This window comes from Lycium barbarum, chromosome 2 (genome assembly GCF_019175385.1).
Source record: "Lycium barbarum isolate Lr01 chromosome 2, ASM1917538v2, whole genome shotgun sequence".
In the NCBI taxonomy this organism is placed as follows: domain Eukaryota; kingdom Viridiplantae; phylum Streptophyta; class Magnoliopsida; order Solanales; family Solanaceae; genus Lycium; species Lycium barbarum.
This window is the reverse complement of record NC_083338.1, coordinates 140,464,498-140,486,268: the sequence shown is the minus strand read 5'-3', so window position 1 is coordinate 140,486,268 and position 21,771 is coordinate 140,464,498. Positions and strand designations below refer to the sequence as shown.

General features: G+C 32.3%; 1 protein-coding gene across 1 annotated transcript; it reads left to right on the top strand.

The window, feature by feature from the left end:
* Positions 1-15,031: 15,031 nt before the first annotated feature.
* Positions 15,032-16,657, top strand: LOC132627619 (AT-hook motif nuclear-localized protein 28-like). Its single transcript, XM_060343058.1, has 2 exons — positions 15,032-15,905; positions 15,985-16,657. The coding sequence occupies exons 1-2, from the start codon at positions 15,356-15,358 to the stop codon at positions 16,464-16,466; spliced, it is 1,032 nt and encodes a 343-aa protein (XP_060199041.1). The 5' UTR covers positions 15,032-15,355; the 3' UTR covers positions 16,467-16,657.
* The last annotated feature ends 5,114 nt before the right edge of the window (positions 16,658-21,771 follow it).

Genomic DNA, 21,771 nt, shown 5'->3' with positions numbered 1-21,771 from the left:
TAGCCTTTTTTTCTTGGTTCAAAAAGAGTATCCACTTATCAAATTAAGAAAGAATTAATCTTGTTTTTCAGTTTTACCCCTATTAAGTGTTATGTTATCAAATCTCAATACCTATTTAATTATGGGCAGTTTAGTTAAATTATCTATTTTTGCTTAAGAGTTAACATTTTTGTAAAGAGTTTGCAAATGGCTAAGTGAACATTTTTGTTTTGTTCGGATAGAGTAATTGGTAAGAGGCCTTAAATATTTGCGAGTTAATTGGTTAAAAGTACGACATATGAATTAATTGAAATCGAATTATTAGAAGAGTTAATTTTATTGAGTACTTTCTAACGAGTAACCCACTAACACAATATGAAAAAAGAAACATACGAAAAATTAAGAGCAATCCTCGATAACAACAACAATATATTCAATGTAATTCCATAAATAATGTTTGAAAAGAATATAATGTACGTTAACCTTACTCCTATCTTCTAGTTCTTAGAGCAGTAGCACACGTTAATCAGTACTTTATATGTTTTCCAATGGATGTTCTTTCTCACAGTTATCAACGTGTAAGTGTTCATTGGATATTTAATATTGGGAAAAGGGTCAAATATATCTTTCTACTTTAGTTTATAGGTTAACTTTTCCCTCTGTTAGCCAAAATAGTCAAATATACTCCTTCCGTTATAAGTTGGGGCCAAATATACTCTTACCGTTAGCAAAGTTTCAAAAATACCCCTCATTTCTAACATATTCCCACATAAGCAAGTCTAGTCATTGGAATTGGGTGACATGGACGTCATATGGCATTTAACTTATTCTATGTAGTGCTTACGTGGCAATTTTTAAAATATAATCTAGAAAATTGATTTTTTTAAAACAAATCTAAAAAAAATGGCTTTTATTAAATATCTGAAACTTTTTTGTTTTAATAAAACCCGTTTTTTTAAAATATATTCTCAAAAATTGGATATTTTAGTTAAAAATTTGGAAAATGATTTTTTTTTTAAATCTGCAAAACTGTAAAGTTTTTTTTTTTTTAAAGTGTCCTAATTATTTTTTTTAAATCTGGATTAATTTTTAAAAATCTGAAAAACTGATTTTAAAAAAATCATTTTCCAGAAAAAATTCAGATTTTTAATAAAAACCATTTTTAACAGATTTGTTTTTAGAAAAATCAATTTTCCAGATTATTGTTAAAAAAAATTGTTACGTAGGCACCACATAGAATAAGTTAAATGACATCTGGCGTCCATGTCACCCAATTCCAATGACTAGACTTGTTTATGTGGAAATACGTTAGAAATGAGGGGTTATTTTGAAACTTTGCTAACAGTAGGGGTATAATTGGCCCCAACTTGTAACGGGAGGGGTATATTTGACTACTTTGGCTAACAGAGGGCAAAGCTAGCTAATAAACTAAAGTAGAGGGGTATATTTGACCCTTTTCCCTTTAATATATTTAAAGGACTTCTTTATATGCCCATAGTACATACTTAAATGTAAAATTGGCTATTTAATGTTAAAAGAAGATGTGTTTATTTAAGAGTTAATGGATCCGACTCCTCTCCATTTTACCTTGTTTTTATTTCCCTGTAATTCTTATTTAGATTCACATGACAGTTGTCCTTCCCATTTTTACATCAAAGGTTTTGATTATTTACTTTTATATATATATATATATATATATATATATATATATATATTGTTGTAAGTTGGATGCCCATCACATGAACTTGGGCACCAAGAATATTTGCCCACCAAGTATGTGTGGCCACCAAGTTGTTAACTTATTTCCTCCTATAAATAGGAGTTCATTTGAAGAAGTTAGATATACAATCAATTCCTCTCTATATACTTCTCTCTGGTGTATTTACTTCATAGTTTTTATTTTTATAACACGTTATCAGCATGAGACTCTGCCATCTCGAGCAAATACTTTGAAAGCCTCAAAGATTTTATTTGGATCAATGGTCAATCATGAATATATTTGTGTGATTGATAGTGGAACAACGCATGCCATATTCAAAGATGAGAAAAACTTTTCTCACTTGCGTAGGAAAAGAGGAAACGTTAATACAATTTCTGGCAATTCGAAATTGATTGAAGGCTCTGGAAGTGCTACTATATTTTTGCCAAAGGGGACGAAACTTGTTTTAGAAGATGCATTATTCTCTTCTAAATCCCTAAGAAACTTGTTAAGTTTCAAAGATATCCGCCGTAATGGGTATCACGTTGAGACATTAAACGAAATAAATGATGAATACCTTGCCATTACAAAGAATGTCTCCGGCCAGAAATATGTTTTTGAGAAATTACCAACTTTGTCTTCTGGTCTGTATTATGCAGAAATTAGTATAATTGAAGCACACTTGATCGTAAATTAGAAGTTTAATGATTCAAGTACGTTTATGTTTTGGCATGACCGAATAGGTCACCCTGGATCAATAAGGATGAGACGAATTATTGAAAATTAAAATGGGCATCCACTTAAGAACCTAAAGATTCTTGAAAGTGGTGAATTTTCATGTGCTGCTTGTTATCAGGGTAAATTAATAACTAAGCCTTCACTAATGAAAGTTGACATTGAATCCCCTGCCTTTCTAGAGCGTATACATGGGGATATATGTGGACCTATTCATCCACCTTATGGGTCATTCAGCTATTGTATAGTCCTAATAGACGCATCTTCAAGATGGTCTCATGTATGCCTCCTCTCGTCTCGCAACCTGGCGTTTGCGAAATTATTGGCACAAATAATATGCTTAAGGGAATAGTTTTCGGATTATACCATTAAGGCTATACGCCTCGATAATGCTGGAGAATTTACGTCTCAATCTTTTGATGATTATTGTTTATCTGTTGGGATAAAAGTTGAACATCCAGTAGCTCATGTTCATACCCAAAATAGCCTTGCTAAGTCATTTATCAAACGACTACAATTGATAGCAAGACCACTACTTATGAAAACACGGTTTCCCGCTACCGTCTGGGTCATGCTATCTTACATGCAACATCTCTTATTCGTCTCAGACTGACTCATTATAATAAATACTCCCCGTCACAATTAGTATTTGGTCATGAACCAAATATTGCTCATCTCCGAATCTTTGGCTATGCTGTATATGTGCCGATAGCACCACTACAGCGTACTAAGATGGGCCCCAAAGAAGGTTAGGAATATATGTTGGATTTGAATCACCCTCTATTATTCGCTATCTTGAGCCATTGACGGGAGATTTATTCACTGCTCGATTTGCAGATTGTCAATTTGATGAAACACATTTTCCACAATTAAGGGGAGAGAGAAAAGAAATCAAAAGAGAAATTGCGTGGAGAGTTTCATCATTATCTCATTTTGATCCACGTGCCCCCTATACGTGAACAGGAGATCGAGAAGATCATTCACTTGCAAAAAATAGCAAATCAAATGCAGACGCATTTACTGATTTGAAAAGAATAACTAAGTCACATATTCCTGCAGAGAATATGCCTATCCGAATTGATGTCCCAAAGGGAAAATCTACTAGTGTCATAGCCTTTCAATCTCATATACAGCTGAAGCGTGGTAGGCCATTGGGTTCTAAGGATAAAAATCCTAGAAAAAAAAACACGAAAAATGATCAGAATGACACTATGAAAGAATATCATGAGGATATTCAAGATCTGATTAATCCTGATATTCCTGAAGATATTAGGAAACCCTAGACTCAAGTGAGTAAAGAACTATCATTGAGTTCTTTTGGTGATGGAATAGATTTGAATCGATCGAAGATTATGATGGATAATGTTTTTGCATATAATGTTGCACTGAATATTATGAAAGACATTGAGGATCAAGAACCTCAATATGTCGAAGAATGTCGACGAAGATATGATTGGCCAAAATGGCAAGAGACACTTCAATCAGAATTGAATTCACTTGCCAAACGTGGGGGTTTTGGACTAGTAGTCCAAACGGCTAATGGTGTAAAACCAGTTTGCCACAAATGGGTCTTTGTGCGGAAAAGGAATGAGAGAAATGAAATTGTGAGATACAAGGCACGCCTTGTTGCACAAGGATTCTCTCAAAGACCCGGTATCGACTATGAAGAAAAATATTCTCCCGTGATGGATGGCATAACATTTCGATATCTCATCAGTTTAGCTGTACATGAAAACCTTGGAATACATCTGATGGATGTGGTTACAGCTTACTTTTATGGCTCACTTGATAATGAAATCTATATGAAAATTCCTAAAGGATTTAAAATGCCTGAAGCAATTAGTTCAAAGTCTCGGGAGATATATTCAATCGGATTACAAAGGTCGTTGTATGGTCTAAAACAATCAGGGCGTATGTGGTACAATCGCCTCAGTGAGTACTTGGTAAATGAAAGTTATATAAATGATGCCATTTGTCTATGCGTTTTTATTAAGAAAACAAAATCAGAGTTCATTATACTTGATGTTTATGTTGATGACATAAACCTAATTGGAACTTCAGAAGAGCTCTAAAAGGCAATTGAATATTTAAAGAAAGAATTTGAGATGAAAGATCTCGGAAAAACAAAACTTTGTCTTGGTTTTCAGGTTGAACATTTAGCAGACAGGATCATTATCTATCAATCTGCTTATACCGACAAAGTTTTAAAATGATTTTACATGGACAATGCGCAACCTTTAAATACTCCAATGGTTGTTCGCTCACTTGAAGTGAGTAAAGATCCATTCCGACCTCAGGAAGAAAATGAAAAGCTTCTTGGTCCTGAAGTACCATATCTTAGTGCAATTGGTGCACTTATGTATCTTGCTAACGTTACAAGACCTGACATAACATTCTCTGTTAATTTTCTAGCAAGATATAGCTCTTCTCGTACACGAAGACATTGGAATAGAGTTAAGCATATATTGCGATATCTGAAGGGAACTATCGATATGGGTCTGTTTTATACTAACAAAGGTAGTGCAGATCTTGTTGGTTATGCAGATGCAGGTTATTTATCTGATCCACATAAAGCTCAATCTCAAACAAGCTATCTCTTTACATGCGGAGGTACTGCTATATCATGGCGATCTACAAAACAGTCCATTGTTGCTACTTCTTCAAATCATGCTGAGATAATCGCTATTCATGAAGCAAGTAGAGAACGTGTGTGGTTGAGATCAGTGATACATTTCATCAAAGAAAGATGTGGCTTGAAGTGTGATACAAAAATACCCACAGTATTATATGAAGATAATGTTGCATGCATAGCTCAATTAAAATGAGGTTTCATAAAAGGAGATAGAACGAAGCACATTTTACCAAAGTTATTCTTCACATATGATCTCCAGAAGAATGGTGCTATTGATGTGCAACAAATCCGTTCAAGTGACAATCCTGCAGATTTGTTCAACAAATCTTTGCCAACTTCAACTCTTAAGAAGATGATATTCAAGATTGGAATGCGAAGACTCCGACATCTAAATTTTGGTCTTCGTCAGGGGGAGTGAAATACGTGTTGTTCTCTTTTTTCCTTAACCAAGTCTTGTCCCATTGGGTTTCTTGGTAAGGTTTTTAATGAGGCAGCTTTCAAAGCGTATTACTAGATATGTGTACTATTTTTCCTTCATTAGGACTTTTTTTCCCACGGGGTTTTTCCTAATAAGGTTTTAACGAGGCACAAATTAATGGACATCCAAGGGGGAGTGTTGTAAGTTGGATGCCCATCACATGAACTTGGGTACCTTGTAAGTTGGATGCCCATCACACGAACTTGGGCACTGATAAGACAAAAATCCATATATAAATGAAGTTGTTATTTAATTTAAATATTAATATTTCTATATTTTATTTGCACGAAATATCATAATTCAATAAATAAATCAAGAGAGCAAAATGAATAAGAAGATCCAAAAAAGGAAAAGCAAAAGAAAGAGAAAAGGAAGTGCTGCAAAGATGAAAACAATTTTGCAAATTTTCCTTAATGTGGGACCCATCAAAATTGAAACTAAGAAAGCTAAAGGAAAAGGAAGACAAACCTTAATACCTTATTCTCAATAAAAGAAAGGGAGCAGCAATGTATACTTACAAATTGGAAAAAAAGTTCATGAACACACCAATTTCTTGAATCAACACCCTATTGTTGATTGGCGAAATTGGAAGAAATATATTGCAAAAAGCTTGTGTGCACACGGGAAGATTTTGCTGAAGAAGGAAACTCTATAAATATCAACATTTGAAGCTGCTTAGAGGGACAAAAAAACATAGAGAGGAAGCAAAATAATACTTTGTTTCCATTCTAGAGCCTTTTCCTTATAGCTTCCTTGGTTATTTAATTTTAGGAAATTATTCTAGTTCCTACTTTTAATTAAATAGCAGAATTATTCTTCTTGAATATTTCTTCTATTTTCTTATTAATGGATAAGAATATTTCCATTAGTTTTATTAACTCCAATATGGAGTAACTTTCTTTTGTGTTGGGAGAATGACGGATCTAGATATTTCTATATAATAGTAGATAATATCATTCCTCAATTTCACATGTTTGAGCGGAAGCTTTCTATTTAACTTTTATATGCTTTACAGTTAGATGTTACTTTATTTGTTAACGTTTATCTAATTTATACTACCAATTAATTTGTTACTAATTCTATAATCGAGAGAGGCGGAAGAAGTAACATAGTTAATTGTCGTATTGATAGATGTTAACATTTATTTAGTGACATCTATCTCTTTTATGTCATAATTAATTTTACACTTATTTGTAATTGAGAGAGGCGGATAGTGTATTGATTAGTTATAACAAGTAAGGTAACCGAAAGGGACTTACTATAAAGAGCATGTTTAAAATTAACTTTTTCTTTTTCTTTTACACATAATACAATTTTTAATTATTATTTAGGTCCCATATACCACGTGTTCACATTTAGATTCACGTTTTCAGTTCGTCGGCGGTGATGGCGGCGGGTGAAGGGGTTCCGATGGATAACAGCCATTAGATATTAAGGTTTAGGGAATATTCTTTTTTATTTCTTTCTTGCTTAAAATTAAATTTTTCTTTTTCTTTTACACATAATACAATTTTTAATTATTATTTAGGTCCCATATACCACGTGTTCACATTTAATTCATCACCTTATCACGTCATTGGCAAGTGTATTACACACACTTTTCATTTTATGCCACATCAGCAAAAAGTGTGTAATAGGTATATTTTTTAATAGGCTAGGTGTTCAATCGGAACAAGCGTCAATTTAGATGACCATAAAGAATATGTGGAAAAGTTTAGGGAGCGCTTATCACTTTTGCCTATATAGTATTCTAAAATATTTATCTTTAATGCATCATTGAGGGTCTTCCAATTGAATCACAAGGGATTAAGGCATTTCAGGGATATGGGCCTTGGGCCCACAGAGTCCATCCTTCTAGACTAAAAGGTGGCCCAACAGGGATGGTCTACCCTGCACTTGCATTGAAAAGGATTTTACCATTATGACAAAACTCCAAAGTTATTCCATCACATGCTCACAACTCCACCACAAGTACCTAACACCTTACTTCCCCATTGGTTCAAGTTTTCTCAATTTTCATTACACTCTCTCTCTCCTCTCTCATTTTTATTTTTCTAATTTAATTATCATGTATTCAAGCCAATTGACTCGACTAATTTGAATTTCAGTCAGATAGGATCGAAGCTATTCTTATCAAAGGGGAATTAATTTATATTGTTTCGCTGAACACTTGCATTGGTAGATTGGTTAATGTTTTAAAATGTATATATTGTATGTTAAATTTCCTTAACTTATTCATCTATTGATTTTTAATTGAATCTTTTGGTGAGGAATCTGACTCTATCGATCACTGTTGAGGGATTAAACGGTTCCTATTAAAAAAAATTCCATTCTTATAATTCAAACACAAAACCTTTAAATAACAATAACGAGATCTCAATCATCACACCATATCAGTGCTTTCTCGTCCCCTCACTGTGTATTTAAAACTCTATTAACTCTCTTGATATCTAAAGTAAACTATACTAGTGCACCAACTACTGCCTACCCAACTCCTATTGACTCTCTGTTCGTCAACAAATCAATCTACACGTAACGCATTAGATAAAATCATTACATCCTTTGACAATCACCTTTTTTTTTTTTGCAATAACATTTGATAGAAACATGAGCTAGTTAAGGATTGTTTTCTTAAGTTGTCTTCTTATTCCATTTAATGACCTAACATGCATCCTCATGAGGTAATTTTACTTTTTTCAATGATTAGGTACCAGAATCTCGTTTAATAAAAGGTTTTAAATACTAATCTATATATAATATAAAGTTAGGCATAGGCAAGGTGATGTAGCACCTCTCTATGGCCACCATTGCTATTTATCTTTTTTGTGGGTTTTTTCCCTTAACTCCTAATATTATTATTTAACTTATTTTTAAAAATCTAAAAGTGGCTAAATAATTACATTATTAAATGAAGAAGAAATAATTGCATTATTAAATGAGGAGGACATTTAGTCCTCTACGGCCTATTCCCATAAAATTGTAACTGTATACCATTTATATTTATATCATTAAATTTTCAAACATAATCTCCTCAATTACCTAAGTAAATGCAAAAAACGTTTGGGAAATGAAAGATCAGAAGACTATTCAACAACGTGGGTTTTTGTTACAAAGCTCTTTGGATGAATCTCATTTAATCTATGCTCTCTCATCATGTTATGAGAAGAGTCATAACTATTAGTAAGAATTCGCATATTGAAGTTTTATACTGTTAATGAATGTCCATAATGTGACGGTGCGGGATTAGTATATACTATAATTAGGTTCATTCTCATCTTTGATCACAGCAGAAATTTCATATATTCTCCATGCCTACGTTTCATTTTTCACCAATACTATAGACTAATTGTCATTTTCGCCCAGCATTTTTTCGTACGAAGACATGACTAATTGCTTGGATTAAGATAATCTTCATATAGTTACATGTCAACAATGAATAAAATGGTTGATCTATAGTTCATAATGGTATGTCGTTAAATTTTTCCTTATCTTTTGTTGTATCTACCTATTTTTTTTTTCTTTTTTCCCAACGTTTCTTATTGCTTGTGTGTACTTCTTCCTTCTGATAAAATTCTCATCTTTAATCACAGGAGAAACAAGAAGACATATGGGTAATAACAATGCCCACGAAAGCGGGCTGATCAGTTGGACTACAATTCCAGACGCTCTACCTCTCTCGAATTTGGATGACTCCTCAATCCCTCTTTTGTTTTAATCTTCTATTTTTCTTTTTCTCTTTGAGTGAGTTCTTTTTCAACTTTATAGGGATGAAGATAGGAGTCTTTGATACTAAGTAAAGTTGTTGCAAGACATGAAGAATCAACGAATATTTTGGGTTTATTCAAATAATTCTATCTTATGTTTGGTGTTACTCAATGATGATCAACTCTCTCTGCTCCAAGGCACTACAACAAAAACTATTTTGCAACCATATATTAGAAGTTTTCCAAATATTAAAGACAGAAGGCGTAACCAGAATTTCAACTTTACAAGTTATATTATCAATATTACTGATATTACAGAATATTATTAATAGAGATAGAGAAATTAGGTGCGTAGGGTTTGAATTCACATGCAGAATAGTTAAGATGTGATGGTCTCTACATGAAATTATGCTTTTTCATTTTATATTAGCATTACTGAAATTGCAGTTATTTGCTAGCAAAATATGTTACGTTATCTTTTTGTTCATTTTTTCTAATTTTGAGTTTTTTATTGCATTTTAAGAAATCCCTTGATGAAGGGGATCAGCCTGATAATTGTCAAAAAAATTATACTTCCTAAGTTTTTTTTTTTTTTTTTTGAGAGCTTATAAAGCAAGGTTTAAAACAAAAACAAAAAGGAGAACTAATAAGGTTCTCTAGAAAAGTTCAACTGAAGCTAAAAATAATTAAGAACATTGTAATAATGGTATTAATGAGTTCCATATTAAAAATCATAATAAGAAAACTAATTATAAACTCGCTAGCGCAATTTGCACATTTCATTCTCTTTTAAAATTGAAGATACAAATACGTGTGAAAAATGAAAATTGAATGTCATGAAAAGAAAACTTTATATACTAAATTTAGAAATTGTGTTTTAGGAAAAGTAAAAAATATTTTTAAAAAATTATTTTTCATGATGAATTTTATTCATTTTGGAGAGAGTTGAAGTGGCACTTCTTAGACAAAGACTCTTATTTTTCTATTCTTTTTTCTTTTCTTATTAAAACCCATATAAATATAAGTAATGATAGACTCATATTTTTATGCTATCTAATTTTGTTTATGAAATTAATACTTGGTTGCATTCGAACAAGACAAGGCGGCAATACTTCTATATAAAATTAGTAATTTTTTTCATTATTAAATTCCAAAAGTCTCTAAATATAATTAGCAATAAATATTATTATTTACAATAGCTAATAATATTGTTTCCAAACTACATATATAATTACTACTAATAGTTTTTTCTCTATCTCGAAATTCCTAATACAACTAACATAATTTAACAATATTTACATTTATGACCGTGCGAAGCGCGGATACATTCACTAGTAAATTCTTAATATGAGATTATAGAGGTTACTTGTTCAGATTTTGACATTTAAAGCTGACAATTAGCTTTCAAAACGTGTAATTATTATTACAAGCTTAACCTGTTATGTTTCGCATATTCTTGCTAGATGGATGTAATTGAACTCTTTAATTAGCTTTTCATTCTTAATCACCTTTTTGTCATGTCAAATAAGCAAGTATGATAACTAGCAAGTCTAGATGTTAAATCACGATTACGACGTGTTAAACAAACATTCATGCATAGAAACGATAAGTATCAATACTATAGACAGGAAAAGGTAAAGGGAAGAAACAGAATGTCTCACCCCCTAAGTTACGTAAAAATTGGGTAATTTAGGCTAATGTCCCTTTTCAGGGGCATTGTTTAGATTTTGTTCCTATTTTAAAAATTAGTGTAAATACAATACTTGAGATTAACAAAACATTAAATTGTCATCTAATTAGGGGTGGGCGTTTGGGCTATCGGATTGGATATGATAATTTCGTTTGGATTTTCAATTTTTGGATAGAAGAAATTACAATCCAAATCCAATACAAATAAACTCGGATCGGATTGGATTCTTTAAGCTTGGTTTCGGGTTAACCGACTCGGATATTTTGGATTTTCGATTTTAAATTTTGTGCCTTTAAGACAGGGTTATTAAGAACGAAATTCATGTGGGTCAGTTACCAAGTTAGAAGTCTTAGCATAATGTGAAACCAAATATGTGAATTAAGCAAAGAGTTAATAACACTAAACCAAAAGGTATCAAGTTACACAGTTCAATCTATATTATTCTCTTTGTTTCATTGGAAGTTATCTTATTCTTAAAGTTATGAAGTAAAATCCAGTTTTGCAAGGTATATTATATTTAGTAGGTGTTTGGCCATGAAAACCAAATATTTTTCACTTTATTTGGAATTTCGAAGTTGAAGTTGAAGATGGAGTTATGTTTGGTTATAGTCTTTACAAATAATATTTGGTTGTTTGAATGTATTGAAGGTGAAAAAAGTAAAAACTAGGTTTTAGGCATTTTTCAAAATTTGGAATTTTCATGGCCAAACATTGATTTCCAAATAAAGTGAAATAATTTTCTAGAAAAAAGTGAAAATTCTTATGGCCAAACGGGTCCTTAATTTTTAGAAAATTCTATATTGCACTTAATTAGTATTGGGCGCATATAACATGAGTAGGGCTAAATATAAGGTATAAAAATTTCGGATTTTCATATATTAGAGAACCCAAAGTACTAAAGCCGATATCCAATCCAAAATTCAAAAAATTTAAAAATAAAATCCGTAGTCCAATCCATAATCCAAAAATCTAAACCAAATATTCACAAAATTCGAATTTCGGGTTGGCCCAAACCATGCCCACCCTTTACATCTAACATTCCAGATTTTTTGAAACGTCGTGTACTATTTTCTTACTACTAGACTTTTAGTTTGCTCAAATGAAAACTTTAGACCGTGGTCTAAAAGATCTATAAATTTTTAAAAAGCTACCATTTAGTAAATAGCTCTCAAAAAGGGATAACTGGCGAAAATCTATGTAAAAATACCTCTTCCATAACTCCGTTTGTTCACATTAACAATGTACAAATTTACTTATATTATCAGAATATTTTTATATGTCCCAGAAGATTTCTTCTCTTTTCTTAAGGTAACAACTAATATTTAATAGAAAACAAATAAAATTACTAATAGTAATTTTTTATGAAATGATTATGTAAATTCGTTTAAAAAAGCTTTTAAATGATTATATACGTTTTCCTGAAATATATTTCACCTCTTCCGGAGCGGATCCAGCAAGTAACATGCAGTTTCATAGAAACTGAATAGATTATACCTAAATTCAATATATGTATATATTAAAATATGCACTAACTACCTATAAGAATTTTGATTTCGAGCCAAGTTATTAATGTAATTTAACTTGTATTTCCTTGACTGCATTTTTTTTGTTTCTTATAATGTGATAAAGGAGTAAGAGGGGAAGGGCCATAACTCATAAGGGGATTATTCATACATTAAAATTAGCATAGTTAAATCAATATTTGATAGCGTTTATTTGGTTTGTATCAAATTTAGTACACCGAGTATAATTTTTTACTCTGCTGGAATACAAAAGTTAGGCCTTGCCTGAATAGGCCTAATTTTTCCACGAAATTCTGTCTTGCAATTTTTTTTTTTTTTGAGTGAGCCGTGGTTCGAACCCAGAATTTCGCAAAAATTAAAGATCACCCCCGAATAAGGGCAATCAGGCAAATTGCCATCATTTTACAATCTCACGTAACTAAAACACGTATAGGTCATGAGTCTATTTATGTATAAGTATATGCAAAGTAAAAACTGAAATAACTAATGCTACATGAATAACTAAACCTTGAGCATAACTAGGGGTCGTTTGGTTGTTGGGATAAAGATAATAATTAATCCCACCAAAATGTGAGATTATTTTAACATAAAAATGTGGGATTATTTTAACATATGCTTGGTTATAGATATTAACTAGTCATAAAATTATTTTATCCTATTATTTGTACTAAAATGAGGGAATTAGCTATCTGGTATATAAGGCGAGATAGTTAATCCCTTGCAATATCCTCATATTTAAAAAAAAAAAAAAAAAGTCATGAAATATCCTTATCTATTCTATCCACCAACCAAACGATAATAGCGATTGTATAACTCTAATGAGCCAACAAAGGATACCCAAGGGTCACAACTCAGGCTGTTCAAAGCTCATCCAAATCTTTGACATTTTTGGAATAAAACTAAAAGAATACAGAACATTGTCAAAGTAAGTGAGCTAGAAATATTGAAAACTGTAAGAGTGATGGTACTCCTATTAATGTCGTGCCAAGACAATCCCAAGTGAGACATCATAAGATGACAATTAATTGGTAACTGATCTGGCTTCACACACGCACAAAGCTTGACTTAATAAAAAACTTAACATATAAATAATGAGTTAAATACTACTTCAATTCTACATTATTATTAAAGATTAAGTCTTTTGAAATAACTTCCTTTCATGCGATTTTAAATTTATTTATTTATTTATTTATTTATTTTTAACACGTTTATTTACTGGAGTATAATTTAAAAAAGAAAAAAAATTACTATAATTTCATACCTACTAATTGTTGCATCGGTAGGTCAACGTAGGGGTGTCAATGGTTTTCAAAAAACCGACTTAACCGACCGAACCGATTTTTAGGTTTCTTTTAATAAAACCGACGGTCTTTATATAAATTTATAACCGTACCGAATAATTAGGTTGATTTTTAATTTTATAAAAATAAACCGAAAAAATACCGAACCGAACCGAATAAGTATATATATGTAAAATATATTTTATATATTAAATTTACATACAATAAAATATTAAAATTTTCGCCTTGGGTTTGGGATGATGAAAATGACTACAAGCCGGCAACATAATTAACACCTAAAGTTGCAACTCTGAAACCTATTATATTACTCCTATTGAACTTAAATTAGTTCTAACATCTCGAGTAGTAACTAGTAAGCTACATGGTATTCCAACGATTTTGGATAGAAAGCTACAAAATATTAGATATTTTTCCTCTCGTATGATTTTAAATTCTCTTAGTCGATACTCAATCTTAGTAGTCTTATTTCTTGAGTCTCATCTTCATTGATTTATCCCCTCGTGCGATCTAAAATATATTTCTTTTTGCTTAACATTATTTAATTTACACTACCGTAAAATAATGGGATCAATCTCTATTCTTGTCGTCTTTCAAGTTTTCTTGATTCATCACCTTTTAATCAGTAAAAATATCTAGAGAGTTTTTTGTCAAAATTCTATAGAAGTATGTATAATATTGTGTCTTAACTTTTACTAGTGACTATAACATGATATTCTTTTTTTTTTAAAAAAAAAGAAACTAAACCGAACCGTACCGATACCGAAGAGAAATCGGCATGATGGGACGGTTTAACCGAAAAATTGGTACGGTATAAAATTTATAAAATAACTGTCCGAACCGTACCATTGACACCCCTAGATCAACGCATGATATATCCAAACGATTTCAAAAGGGTTTTTCGCATTCTATCCTCAAAGAGTATTACATGTCTAACAATAACAACATACCCAACGTATTTTTATAAATGGAGTTTGAGGAGAGTAGAATGTACGCAAATGTTACTTATATCTTTACGAGACAGAGAGATTGTTCCAATAAACCTCGACTTAAAAAAATGAATCAAAACATAACTTTAATTTCTATAATGGAGTATTTGTTGTCAACTTTATCTTCAACAAGTACTATAATATTCAAGTATCAATCTCATTCATGTCTAAACACCTTCTTAAATTCCAAACTATCACTATTGAACCCCTCTCACTATTTTGGTGTCGAGTTTCATTTCTTATAGTTAAAAAAACTAAAATTTGAAAAGTATGGCGGTGAGTAGAAGTTCAAGCTAACCAAATCTCTCTCGTCTCTCTCTAGTCTCATGTGGAGCCTACTTTGCCTTCAACCAGCGGCGCCATTAGTCTTAGTTTCCAAGTTCATCCACCTACCCCACCCTTCACTTCTAGATTCATTTATTACCCTATCAAGGAAAATTCCAAAACTCCATTTCTCTTTCATTTATCTCTATCCTTTTCCCTTATCTGTTCATCAAAACTGTGCACTGCCTAGTCTTTCTTCAATATAGTTATTGGATAGCCCATACCTACAACCCAATCATCTACACTACACACTATCTTACTCATTACATATAAAAATATATTAAGAGTTTTTTTATTATTTCAAATGAAAGGAGAATATGTACTAGAAGAAAAAAAAGATCATTCAAGTAGTAATAGTAACAAAAACAGTATGTTTGGTGGTAAACTTCTTCACCATCATCAATCTCCTCAGAACTTTCAGCAAAATCCTTCACACCATCATCACCATCATCATCAACAACAACAACATAATCCTTCTCCCAATTTTCACCACCCAGCTTTTCAACTAACTCGCGAATGCCAAACTTCAGAAGAAGCAGACAGTACTACTCATCACATGAGTCCTACGGACCGACCCGACCCGTTAAACCCACAACCCGTTTCCACCGTTGGGCCGCCACAGCCTCCTTCCTCCGTCGCCAACGACGGTGCTACCATCGAGGTTGTTCGCCGTCCACGTGGCCGTCCACCTGGTTCGAAGAACAAACCTAAACCGCCTGTCATCATAACACGTGATGCTGAACCTTCCATGAGCCCTTATATTCTTGAAATTCCAATTGGTGTTGATATTATCAACTCTATTACCAAATTCTGCAGAAAACGGAATATGGGTCTTTGTGTTCTCAACGGTTCAGGTTCTAATCAATATCTAAGGCTTTCTATTAAAATTTGACTTTAGACCACTAATTTTATTGAGTCACCCTTACTTTTCAGGTACCGTATCTAACGTTACTCTGCGGCAACCATCAACGACGCCTGTTTCGACTGTTACCTTTCATGGCAGATTTGATATACTTTCCATATCAGCAACAGTAGTTCAACCAAATGCTAGTGTTCCATCAAACAATGGGATCGCAAATGGGTTCACAATTTCACTGGCAGGTCCACAAGGTCAAGTGGTGGGTGGTGGTGTAGTTGGGCCACTTGTAACAGCAGGGACAGTGTACTTAATTGCTGCAACTTTTAATGGACCATCTTTTCATAGATTGCCTGTTGAAGAAGAATTACCTAGGAATTCCGGTGAGGGCGGTGACCATCAGTCGCCGCCGAATACGGCGGTTTCCGGCGGAGATAGTGGACAACCACCGTCCACGGCGGCGCCGGAAATATCGATGTATAGTTGTCATTTGCCATCGGATGTGATTTGGGCACCTACTGCTAGACAACCACAGCCGCCACCACCACCACCTTACTGATTATTCTTGAAGATAGGTTCTTGTTTTGTTTTCACGTTATTGGGATATGTGTTACCTTTTGTCATTTCTCCTTCACTGACGTTGGGTTTTGATTTTGGGATTTTCTTGTTTTTGGTTTAGTTTATTTAGTTGACATTAGTTCATGTACCTTTATGGTAATTAAAAATTTAAAGGCTTAGCTCTTTTTGTTATTGTTTTGTTTAGTAGGCAGATAGGAGAATGTTTTGGTAGTAGTTCTAGTGATTTTGTTGATATTAGCCATTAAAATTTGCGCTGATATTTCATTAGTATCTCTTAACCACTCAAACATTGTTTAGCATTTGGTTAATAAAATAATGGTGGTCATCCTACTGGAGTTTGTTATGGTTGAGTGATGTGATCTATGGAAGGATTTAAGGAGAAAATGAGATCTCTTGTTCTTGGGAAGAAAATGATTTTTTTTAGATTTTTTATGTGTTTTTTACAAATCTCTTATATGTAAAAAGGTTATAAAACAAAAAAAAAATTGTAATGGATTAAAAATTTATTTCTCCCTATTTTATTAAGGCCTACCATATCTGACATGCAACTGTCGTAACAACTTGAAATAATAATTTACATAAGCCGGTTTAAATTGAACAATAATATAAGAAAACAAGTACACTCTGCTTATAACTTAAATCCTGGTTAGTGAACTCTCAAACCGTGCTCAACGGGATACTTGCTATCTCAGATTAGTGCAAGCACAATTCTGTCTATCAAAGCTTTTCTTTGAATAATAAATGAGTTAAGTATTTTCAGATACTTTTACATTCGTTGGAGCTTGAATCTGAAATTCCATGGTTTAGAAAACACACACTTTATTGACCACTAAACTGAAAATAGAGTATTTTTATTGTTAATAGCAATGACAGAAACTGTTAGTTTTCGATCAAGAAACATGGTTTTTTCATCTTAGTTGGCATTTTGTTACATGTTTTTCTAGAAGTGTTCTCCATTCAAAATCAAACTCCAAATTCAAAGAATGAAGTGGGAGCAAGTTGGCATGGAGTTGCTTTGAAGTGTGGGAGGGAGGGTCACATCTGTCTGCAGTACTGGTGCTGACACTTGATGACGAAGAGATAAGAGATTTTTTTTTCTTTCATTTCTGGCATTTGCTTTACAGTTTCTGGCAAAAATGCAGCAAGTGGAATTAAAGATGATGCTAGACTTTTCCCTTCATTCTGGGTCTACATGGATTTTTCTGATTTTATTGTTAAGCCCTTTAGCTTCTTTAGTTTTTGTGTTTGTGGTAGGTATAAATGTGAAAAAGACTCTACTTTGGAATATAACATGTGGCTAGGGTAATCCCACAGTAAGGTCTTTGTTAGCACAGAGAGTACTGTAACATTCATTGGCATTAGAAATGGAGTCCGGAACCAAAATGTCTTAAAAAAATCACTTTGAACTAAAATATCCCAATAAAAAAAAATATTACAAAATTATCTTTAAGCAGTTCACGGAGACGGAGCCGTTAACTGCTTTAGCGCAATATTTTACTGCGTTATAGAAGCAGTTAAAAAACAAATTCTATAACGCGGTAAAATACTGCGTTATAGAAACAGTATAAAAAAAAAATGGTCAATTTTATTTTTTGCAACACTTAGTGTTTTTTTCCATACGTTGACCAATGATTAGTCGTGTGTCAAGACTCCGAAACGTCAATATTTTATATAGAACTTGATATTTTTTTCTGCGTATTACAATGTAGGCTCAATACATCAAGGATACGTAAACATTCGGATCGTCGTTTTAGGAGTTGAAAACGTACCCGAAGTAAGTTTTATTTAAGGTTTAAGTGTTTTATTTTTTAAGGTTTTGATTTAAGCGTGTTATTTTTTAATCAAGACATAATTTTATTTTGAATATAAATATAATTCTAAAAAATATAGGGAGAAATGCTAGTTGTAAAGTGATCAAACTTTAGATGGTCATAACTTTGCGCTCGGATGTCCGATTTACGCATTTTTTTTAACTTACGGAGTTTTCCGAGATCTATGCGGACAAACTGTCGCCAGGCGGTTTGGCCGAGCCGATTTTTTTAAAAAAACACCTTTTATCCCATTCAATTTTAATTTTCCTCCAAATTGGCCTGAAATTTTCAGTTTTATTTACTTATAAGATGATACGCAATAGATTTCAACGTAAAAATTCCGGGGAAATGTAGCTGTGAATGTCAATTTCACTTCTGCGATTTCAATTTTTGAAAATAAAGCTGACTAATTTTCTCGACATATAAAGTTGGCTAAAATAACCTTACAGTCAAACACTAAATTTTTTCAAACAAAACTTACTTCGGGCACCTTTTCAACCCCTAAAATGATGATTCGAACGTATACGTATCCTTGATGTATTGAGCCTACATTATTGTACGCAGAAAAAAATATCAAGTTTTATATAAAATATTGACGTTTTGGAGTCTTGACACATGACTAATCGTTGGTCAAAGTATGAAAAAACACACTAAGTGTTGCAAAAAAAAAATCTCCATTTTTTTTTTAGTGTTGCTATTTTACTGCGCTATATAAACAAAAGAAAAAAATTCTTTAGCGCAGTAAAAACCTTTTGGCAAACGGCTTTATTTTCAATAAATCTCAACCCTAAAAATAAAAAACTTTAAGCTACTGACAACAAGTCTTCAAACAAAATGGATGTCTATGTATATAGAACACTGCGCTAAAGCAGTTAAAAACCTTTTGACAACGACTTTATTTTCAATAAATCTAAACCCTAAAAATAAAAAACCATAAGCTACTGACAACAAATTTTCAAACAAAAATGGACGTATATATAGAATACTTAAACCTAAAGTTTATAAATAAAACTTATTTCGGGCATCTTTTCAACCCCTAAAATGACGATACGAACGTTTACGTATCCTTGATGTATTGAACCTACATTATTGTACGCAGAAAAAAATATCAGGTTCTATATAAAATATTGACGTTTCGGAGTCTTGACACACGACTAATCATTGGTCAAAATATGAAGAAAAAAAAAAAACACTAAGTGTTGCAAAAAATAAAGTTGACCAATTTTTTTTTTTTGGTACTATTTCTATAACGCAGTATTTTACTGCGTTATAGAATTTTTTTTTAACTGCTTCTATAACGCAGTAAAATACTGCGCTAAAGCAGTTAACGGCTCCGTCTCCGTGAACTGCTTTAGAGCAGTAAATTACTGCACTAAAGATAGTTTTGTAATATTTTTTTTTGTTAGGATATTTTAGTTCAAAGTGATTTTTTTAGGACATTTTGGTTCCGGACTCTTAGAAATGTGGGGTTGGGAATGGAATGGTTTTTGTGGGTTTTTGATTTGTTTTTCTGAATGTAAACACTTTATTCAATATGATGAAATGAAGCCTTTTTGTTTAACCATGCATTATCCAATATGTTGATTCAATTTAAATATGTTGATTCAATTAATTTAAATTTATACCGCATAAGATTTATTCATCTTATCATTTCTCTTTGGAAAAAAAAAACTTTTTATTATTATTCGGTTTGATATCCGTATTGTGATTTAAATAAATTCGAATCCGTGCTACATAAAATCATTAAAGGGAAGGTTTTCTCTTTCAGAATCATAATCTTTATTCAGGACTCAGACTCCGACAAGTTTAATTAAGGTGAGAAATCTTATTAATTTCATTCAATCATAATCAAATATCATACTCCATTAGCTATGCTAATTTTAATATACAAATAGTTTCATTCTTAACCAGCGGCCAAACGGCCCCTTTGGAAAAACTTTTAAGGAGAAATGATTATTTGACTTTTTACAATTTTTTTTTTTTGATTTTATAATCCTTTTACAAAAAAAATTATTTTTCGCTCATAAAATATCTGAAAAAAAAACCTAAAAAATCTAAAAAATTTATTTTCTTCTATTTAAAATTGCAAGAACAAGAGATCTTATTTCGTTCCGCTTTCTTTCAAATTCTCACTTCAAGACTTTCATGTTTCTCTCTTTCTCACGACTCTCTGATCACAAAACAGTACTTTGGTTTGTCTTTATCTTTTGGGGTTCTTATCCCTTTTTCATTGAAATGACAAAAAGGCCGAGGGGGGAAAAAGATGAAAGACGGTTGATGATGATGGCTTTTCCTTCAAGTTTTTGCCTCTTTCTATTTTTGGTCCAATTGCCTTTTGCTGTTTTCTTCCACACCTCTTGCAGTCTTTGCTATTCTTGACAATTTAGGCATCGTAATTTGTAAGGTTGAGACATGGATACTTTACGCTCCATTTATTCTTCTCTTTATTTAAATTCAAAGGACACTTATTGCATGTACATGGTTTGATACTTTGATTGGTCATATTTGGTTTTTTTTTTTTAAACTCATTTCGTATTACACGTATTATTGATAAATTTTGTACTTTGAAAATCGAAAGTATTATTTAGTATGTTAAAAAAGCTTCTTTTTAATATTTTAAATTTTAATTTTATATTTTATTTAGAGACATGGTTTTATAGTCATATATAGACCATAAGTTCTGAAGGCGTTACTACTGTTTAGGGAGAAAATACTCAAAATACCCCCAACGTTTGATCAAAATCCCAACTACACACCTAACCTTTGCGGGGGTTCTATTACCCCCCTGAACAAATTTTTTCAGTATCAAAATGCCCATTTTTTGCTGATGTGGCAGTCCAATATGACAACCCCCAATTTAGGACAGGCGCTTGTCTACATGCGCCTGGCCCACCTGCCACGTCATCATCGTCTTCATTAGGAGTTGAAAAAAAAAATCACACCAAATCAACTCAAAAAAAATCTGACAAGTGAGGGATGGCTCAGTGGTTAAGCACCTCCACCAACGACCGGTAGGTCCTGGGTTCGAGTCACACTGGAGGGGAAGTGTGGAAACACTATAAATCCTCCTAAATGGGGTGGGGAAAAAAATAAAATAAAAAATAAAAAAATCTCTCAATTTTCCATACTCCATTTTTAGTAAGGATCCGAAAATCCATACCTAATTCTCCTTCATCTTCATCAACATTATCATCATCATCATCATCATCATCTTCATTAGGAGTTGAAAAAACAAAATCACACCAACTTCCTCAAATCTAATCCAAACAAACTCAAATGTGAAAGGAAGCTTCCTAACACCAAATAGAACAAAGTTCATTAATTAATTTGATCAAACAATCAAGAATTAAAGAAACCCATTTGGTGTTCTTCATAACTTTCTCCAAATTCCTAGCAATGGAGTTTAATTTTCTCTCCAAATCAACTCAAAGAATTAGTGCTTAAACAACTCCAACCAAGCAACAAGTAGCAACT